The sequence below is a fragment of the Mercurialis annua genome, linkage group LG1-X (genome assembly GCF_937616625.2).
Source record: "Mercurialis annua linkage group LG1-X, ddMerAnnu1.2, whole genome shotgun sequence".
Classification (NCBI taxonomy): domain Eukaryota; kingdom Viridiplantae; phylum Streptophyta; class Magnoliopsida; order Malpighiales; family Euphorbiaceae; genus Mercurialis; species Mercurialis annua.
This window is the reverse complement of record NC_065570.1, coordinates 11,574,936-11,583,029: the sequence shown is the minus strand read 5'-3', so window position 1 is coordinate 11,583,029 and position 8,094 is coordinate 11,574,936. Positions and strand designations below refer to the sequence as shown.

Here is an 8,094-nt window from a genome sequence, read left to right as displayed (position 1 = left end):
ACTATTTTAAATTTTTAGCCATATAAAACCGGAGAGTGTGTTCACTCTCGGGGGTGAGAGTCGGGAAGGGGGTATTTGATATGTGTTTGCCGAATTTTGGGATAATCTGATCCACTTTTACAAAACTGGGCTTATTTGATATTTCGTGTCAAGTTCAGGGGGGTTTTGATCTTTTACTCTTTTTAAATAACTTCCACTAGTATTTATGGTTAATTATATTTGAATTTTAAATTTTTATTAGTTGTAAATGAAACTTCTTATATATGGAAAATAAAGAATTAATTTTTAATTTTAACTATTTTTACTAATTGTTTATGCAACTCCTAATATGAAAAATATATTGAATCTTTTTATAATAATTTAAATTTATTTTTTTTAACAAGAATAAATATATCCTATGTTATTTGTTAGTGGGAGTTAAGGGAGATTATTTAATACTATTATTATTTACATTTTAAACAGGCAATGGCCTAGAGAAGAGTCAGGAGTCGAACTCCTACCTCATGCACATTTAAGGACTTGGCTTAATAAGTGCAATTCTGTTTTTTTTTTTTTTTTGGATAATTGGAGAGGAAAGCGCTTGTGTGAATAATTGAATCCACGATCTTGATAATTTATTGTCCAGTGTTTTTATTATTTGAGGTATAACTCGTTTATAGTGCAAACTTATTACAACTGCAAACATAAATATTTGAATAATTGACTTATAGTTATTTTTTACATTATTATACATCAATGGACATGCATTATAATCTTATATATATAATTGTTTTTGGAAAATAATATATGGCCTTATGAGATGCATGCACGGTTATAATGAGAGCAAAACAAAGGGGCGTCTCATGAGAGCAAAAAACTTTACTTACAGACTTACAGTCTCTCAAGACATTTTACACCAATTTTCCCATTCTTATTTCTACATTTAAAATTAAAAATATCTAACAATAAGAACAAGTAAAAAAAATTGAATTTTCTTCTCTTCGTCATGCTTCATTCTGTTGTCAAAAATCACTACTTATATCTACATTTGTCATGTCCTATCAGTTCATCCACATCTCCAAAAATCTACGTAGCACGGACACTGATATGGAAACAGGACAGACACAATATTATTTTAAGACTTTCTATGTTGAAAACGAAGTTTTATGTCTCAAACGTCAAGTTTTCCAAGCAGAAAAACTTGGTTGAATGCAGTGTCCGTGCTACTTAGCCAACAATAAGGCAGCCCAATCATGAAAACCACAAACCTTGCTTCCACCACACGCCAATCCATTTCCGATAAAATGCCGGAGTCGATGGCAATTTGTTTTACTATTGTGATGCATAATTTTGTATAATTTTGATTATTTGAACCTCGGGGCAGTGTTAATGCAGCTGTGTACTCTAGGAATTATTAAGAGTTCCTCTGCTTGGACTTTAGCCATGTATGTTGAAGATCTTGCGGGGTAAGATCTAGCATTGGATTTGTTGCTTTTATTGACTTTAACTGAGAATAGTGAATAAACAGGTCTATGGTCTGAAAATCTGGACTCTCCTCTTAGATACCACATCTGTTTTAAACCCTCACCTTTCCAAAGTATCCGGTCGCACCTGTAATACAACATCAAAATCAAATTAATGGCAATAAAAAGTCCAAAAATTACACATTACCAAAGAATAAGGGTGTCAAAATCGCTATTTTTCTCCTAAATTTTTAAAAAATTACTCATGAAAACTGTAGTTTTTGATCTAATATCAGGAGTTATAGTAATTATGCAAAGTATAATATTAAAATATAAATGCTTGAGAATTGAGATCTGTGGTGTGTGTGTGCAGTGTTTAGAAGGTCAAGTATACTGATGAATGACATATTATAATAAATGGACGGCTTGGACATGTTAATTAACATGGAAAACATGACTTTTATTCGTTGAAGCACTTAATTTATGATAAAAAAACATGTGCTTCTCTGTATTTAATCAATTTCATGACTTTCTTGTCAAGACAAAAACTGGGTCCTGTAGTAGGATTTAAGTCAACTCCAAAATTTGTGTCTTATGATCAATTATATCTAATTTTATCTACTAAGATTAAATATACTTAAAAGTTTTAATTATATGTCAAATGAATCTTTTTTTCATTATTTCATCTCAATTTGGATATTTTTGACCCGATTTTATTAAATTTTGGATTTTTTAAGTTTTATTGTGGCGTGGAAATCTTACCAAGCCGGAGTACGGCGTTTCTCTTTAGATTTAGATGTTTGGACAACGTAATCATCGGAATTTGTAAGGTACTTGTAGGTCGGAGCAAAGTAAATCCTTCCTTCTTCCCATCCTTTGAACACCCGACCGGCTCTTTGCTCTATCTTTAGCTGCAAGTAAACACATTCAATATCACATACATCATATATACAATCAAAAGTTCGTCCAATTTTATTTCAGAAAATAAACATCCGATCATAATTACCTGATCTTTCTCTAGAAGCGCTTGCCAATCATGCCTTTTTAAAAGCTCGTGAGTGTCTCCACAGCCGACTGCTAGCCGATAATTCAAATCCCCGAGCCAAATAATCTTGCTGAATATGGTGAAACAAGTAAAATCAAGGTCCACATAATGCAATTAATCATTCTCAATAATTTCATAAATATAGTTATTATAAGCAATTTAGCACAAAACCAAACGCTAAAATGTAAGACTCGAAAAGTTTCATATAATTATTAGAACGAAGACATACTCATGATCTAATATGCTTTCAGGAGGAAATGGTTGACCAGGTTGTCTATAAGAATAAGAAAACTTAGTTTTCTTTAATATTTCAGAGACATCCAGATTTCTTCTGACTCCATCGCCCTCTTTTTCTCCCGAAGTCAAGTGCGTGCAAACGAAGCAGAATGATGTCCGGTGCACTGTCATACTAATCGAAATTGACCCCTGTATAGGCCATCCAATTAAATCATTATAAACCTCATGCATTTTAAGATAATTTACAATGTAGCACGAAAACTTATCGAGCTCTATATTTTTCGTTGCCGAAACAATCAAAACTTTATAGCTAACCTTATTGCCAAGGTAACCCATAATGCCGCGACCAACGCACGAGACTTTCAAATTGGTGATATGTTTAAAGAGATCAGATCGAACCCACACGCATAAGAAGATCCCAACCATCTGCTTGCTAGCTGCTAAGCAATAGCGTTTCGAGACTGGACTGCGATAAGGCGAACATTCTTCTCCAGAGCTTAAATTAGAATGTAAATTTGATAGTCTTTCAAAATCCTCATTGCCGAGTTCATCTTCTAATGAGAGCAAGTCTGAGAAGCTGAGCCTTGGTTTCATGGGAGATTGTGGGTCAGGCTGTAGTGGAGATGAATGTCTGTGTTCAGTGGCATGGTTGAGTGTCTGTCTGATTAAGGACAGCCACTTCTTTGCTGGGCCATTGTCCTCTGCCCCTAGCACGTTCCCTGCATTCAGGGGCACAATTTCCTGGAACCTGAATAACAATATTACTTGAGTGATCCCATAGTTCAAACTAAAAAGAAATACAAATCAAACCAAATTACAATGTTAAATTTGAACAAAGGGTGATCTCGATTTCTGAACTTGTGACTCAACGGTCTCAATTATAATCAATTAAAATTAATATACTATATTTTTGGAATAATTAAGAATAAAATTATATTATATGAACGAATTCACGAACCATGATTATTCAATTTTGTCCTTAATTGTTTTAAAATAAAAAATATTGCCTCTAATTGATTTAAAATATAGAATAGTGCTGTTAATTGATTACATGGCCGAAAATAAGTTATTTGACCGCAAATCAAAAGTTCAGAAATTGGACTGACCATTTATTTTAAAAATATTGATTTCATTTAGTTTGATAAATTTAGGGAAAATTCTTTTCTTTTTTAAAAATATTAAGGAAAAAGGATAAGATATGCTAAAATTAGGAATCAAATATAGAAATATCATAAATTTTAACCACTTAAATATAAAAATATTAGATACAATTTTTATTTTACTATAAAGATTAAATGAAATACTATAAGAGAGAAGAAAAAATACCCAAGAACATAGATGTCAGCAGGAGAAGGAGAGCTAAGCAACTGTGTCAAGTTGAAGGCATCATCAGGAGATTTTCCTCCAACATTCCATGTCCCCACAAACATCCTTTTACAACATTTTAACACAATCATTAGTCCTAAATTTCATAATTAAACATCATTACTACACTTTTAATTATTGATAGCTTGCATGGTCAGGCAAGCTTCTCAATCTTTATGGTATTAAAACCCACCACGTAATTAATTTCCCCAAATTAAAAGTGTCAAATTCTATTAGATGTCATTTTGCACCATTTTTGTGCCTTTTATCTTTATGTTATTCTTCCATAATTTGCCAGACACATGAAAATGATAGCAATAATGAAATGACCCTCAAAAGTAAATTATCAATTTTAATTTTGAGAATATGGTCAATTGCTTCCTAACTTAAAACCTTTTTTTTTATCTAAATCTATTATTTCCTTTTCAGTAACTACTCTCTCTTCCGTTTAAAACAGAATATATTTTATTGGCAAAAATACTGAAAAACTCTCCACCTTTGAACTTTTTTTCAATTCCACCACCACTTAGGAGAATTTTCAATTGCACCCTATTTAGGGTTTTCAGTTTTCGTCTGCACCCCAAAATAAAAAAAATTGATAATTTAAGGATAAAATTATTAAAACCAACTAAATAGAAGGATTATATCATTATTTTTTCCATTTGAAAAAATACAAATGAAAGATTAATTTAAACTTTTTTCTAAATGAAAAGAGGTCATTTTAGTCAATTAGGGTACAGGTGAAAACTGAAAACCCTAAATAGGGTGTAATTGAAAATTCTCCTACGTGGTGGTGCAATTGAAAACAAAGTCAAAGGTGGGGGGTTTTAAGTATTTTTGCCTATTTTATTTTCACATGTCCAATTTAGAAGTCTGTATCATATTTTTAGAGTCAATTTATATTGAGCTTTTATTTAATAATTTTAAATATACGGTAAATATAATTTAATTTATTAGGTATGATTACACTAATTAATGAGTAAAAAGATAAAATGAAAAATTGTCATATTTTATTAATCTAGATGAAAAATTCATCTATCTTTTTTTAGAGGGAACGGAGAGAAATACAATTTTCTCAAGTAAGCGTCACCCGCAATTTTATTACATTTTATTGTTCTTACTAAATCAAACTGAGAAAATTCATTCTTTTTATTATAATAATTAAAATTGTATATAAACATTTTAAATTTAAATAATATATATTTTTATCCACTCTCCAATATCAACCCAAAAAACCAAACAAAAAAGGGCATATATGTCTATTGGAATCAAATCAGATAGGAACACAAACTCATACATGAGTCAAAAATCTAAAAAAAAATTAATAAAAAAATTAACATTCTAAACAATACCTTAGATTCAGAGAATCACAGGCAGCTGGTGTCTCCGTCTCCATTCTAGACCTTTTAATTCCATTACCACCTTCCATCAACCACCCCTCTATACAACATGTAAACCAATTATTGCTTAATTCCAAAAATAAAAAATAAATATTCACTTAAATTTATATACAAAAATTATGATTCAAATTTGAATTAAAAACGGGCCGTTAATAAAAAGTGCATATCGGATGTTTAAACCAACCGCCATAATCCACGTGGCACATCAAGTCTTATTTCCAACTAACTTAAAGTGGGTCCCAAAAGATATCCAATAGAATTCTTTCTACGTTTTTACTGATCATTGATTGATGTCCAATCATATTAATCGAAAATTGATCGACGGCTGAGAGAGCAATAACTACTATGCTGCAAAAGTTTGATTGGATGGATCTGAATTAGTACAAACTAGTAGTATAGTGGCGGTTTACACTGTAATATACCTGAAAAATCTTCCGGTACGACGACGTAATAATCTTCATCTGAGCAGCTTTTTCTTCTCTCAGTTCTACCTGCCGTTATTTAAAAATTAATTGAATCGAACCAATCAACCACACTGAACATTTCCGGTTTATTATATATCGGAATGAACAAAAAAAACCGGAAACTTACCGGTTCTTACATAATCGGAATGAAACTCGTCTGCTCCACTTTGTATATTTAGCCATTTCCGGGCAACTATTTTAGGCCACGCCGACTAATAAATACCAAATGTTAATTATTAAAACGGAATATTAATTACTAAACAAAATCAAGAAATCTGAAATATATATAATTTATACCTTGGACATTTTTTTCGTCTCTGTTCTCATTGGTTTTAGCCTCTGTAATTAATCACTGAAAAGGTTTGAAAATGGAAAAGATTTGGATTAAGGAAATTAATTGATACTACTTTTTAAATAATATTAAGTAAAGAAAGTCTTCAGATGCCACGAATATATGAATAGACTTTCTTTAAAAAGATCAATTTGCAAGTAAAATATATAGAATCGGAGACGGTATTTTATCTGATTAGATTTATATAATATATATATATATATTGAATTATGAATTGTTTAAAGGACTAAAATAAGTGTGAAAAAGGCTAGTTGCAGGCAAAATTGAGGCAGCTTGTCAGGGCAAGAAACGTAGAAGTTAAGATCAAATATAAAATTTTAAAAAATAATGAAACTTGTCACTAACACATAAATTTATAAATTAAAATTTCAAGATCAGTAAAGAAATACAAAAATGGCCCAGTTCTGGTTTTACACTTTTGAATCTTTTCTTTTAAGGTTTTGATTGGTTTAAACTTTACAGAGAGATAAACAGAGTGGATCATAGATTTTCTAGACCCAAAAAAATTTGAGTTCTCATATTTTTTGTTTAAAAGAACTTTTGAAAGGAAGAATCAAATCTCAATCAACAACCCGTCTCAAAAACCCAATCAAACATCACGGGTTATATCTCAAATAGTATAATTATTGGATAACAAACTGTTAAAGTTGTGGATTCAATTTTTCCAACGAACGCTAAAATTATCAAAAATGAGAAATATATATATGAACAATAGAGAAACAGCCAGGTCAACGACATTGGCAAATCAGATGGTAAATCAAGAAACCAAAAAGGAAGAAAAGATCGAAAAAGACTTACAATTTGGTCGTTTATGAGTTGATTTGTTGGTATTAAAGTGATTTGAATTTCAATGGTAGGCGAGACAAAGATTGAAGGGCGTGTTTAGTTTTGATTGGTTGATAATAAGAGAGGAGAGGAGAAGAAGAAACCCAGAGAAGAAGAGGATTTGTGGGCGTTCCTCGGAGTTTGCAAATGCAAAAAGAAAGGGGTGATAGCTTCTCTAATTTATAAGTGCTCCTTAAAGTGTTGACTCATGAGATGCAAAGTTGAAAAACAAAAATAAATCCTCTAAAAAAAAAACAAAAAAAAAATTGTAAAAGTAAAGAAAAAGGTAAGGGAATGTCATTTCAAAAAATAAATTAATAAGATAAACTGATTGTTAAAGTAATTATAATAATCCTGTGATGATAAATAGACCAATAAAATTTTATTTTGTAAAAAATAAAATAATCGAAGAAGCACTCGTGAAATTAATTGGATACTTCCACGTTTTGAGCGGAGCGGAAGTCGAACTCGTCAAGGCTTATGGCAACTTCGGTCTGATTTAATTTGAAAAATGGAGTCGTCACCTACCTTTGTTAGGTAATACCTTTTTTACCGACTATATAACCTCACGCGCTTATGGATGAGATACCGTGCATCAAATTTAAAAATTCGGATTCGTGGACATGACTTAACTCTTGACTTAGCTTATTCTCTTTATTGATTTAACAAACATCTCCCAAATAGAAATGACATCCCATCAAAGTAGGAAGTCTAAAAGAAAATGCTCTGAAATCTCATTTTCTCTTTAACTCTTCGCTCTTATTCCCGACTTCGCTAATACTTTGAATCTTCACTTTTTAAAGCCCAAAAAGTCTCGCAAACGCTCCGTGTTACCTGAAGTGCTATAACACATAATAAGTCACATAAACACTTATAAACGGATGCTAAAACATGACAAAGCGATGAAAAAACTACCTAAATACTAGGAGTATTCTACTCCTATCACTTACCTGAAATAACTTTG

The 8,094-nt window shown here is 31.2% G+C and overlaps 1 protein-coding gene across 2 annotated transcripts; it reads right to left on the bottom strand.

The window, feature by feature from the left end:
• Positions 1 to 785: 785 nt before the first annotated feature.
• On the bottom strand, positions 786 to 7,338 carry LOC126665603 (type I inositol polyphosphate 5-phosphatase 8). 2 transcript variants are annotated; one of them, XM_050358448.2, is made up of 11 exons: positions 7,104 to 7,338; positions 6,251 to 6,305; positions 6,081 to 6,165; positions 5,912 to 5,976; positions 5,442 to 5,529; positions 4,051 to 4,155; positions 3,040 to 3,472; positions 2,717 to 2,913; positions 2,449 to 2,557; positions 2,205 to 2,353; positions 786 to 1,590 (listed from the first exon to the last, which is right to left on the bottom strand). In XM_050358448.2, the coding sequence occupies exons 3-11, from the start codon at positions 6,134 to 6,136 to the stop codon at positions 1,344 to 1,346; spliced, it is 1,449 nt and encodes a 482-aa protein (XP_050214405.1). In that variant the 5' UTR covers positions 6,137 to 6,165; positions 6,251 to 6,305; positions 7,104 to 7,338; the 3' UTR covers positions 786 to 1,343. The 2 variants fall into 2 exon arrangements, with proteins under 2 accessions (XP_050214405.1, XP_050214400.1); XM_050358443.2 differs by having other exon boundaries at positions 5,912 to 5,980; positions 7,104 to 7,337.
• Positions 7,339 to 8,094: the final 756 nt, after the last annotated feature.

Excerpts from the sequence above, each read along its gene's own strand:
- LOC126665603 (XM_050358443.2), bottom strand. The coding sequence starts at position 6,280 with ATGAGAACAGAGACGAAAAAAATGTCCAAG. Across the intron at positions 4,156-5,441 it reads TGTGATTCTCTGAATCTAAG|GATGTTTGTGGGGACATGGA; the intron begins GTATTGTTTAGA and ends ATGTTGTAAAAG. Across the intron at positions 2,354-2,448 it reads CGCTTCTAGAGAAAGATCAG|CTAAAGATAGAGCAAAGAGC; the intron begins GTAATTATGATC and ends GTTTACTTGCAG.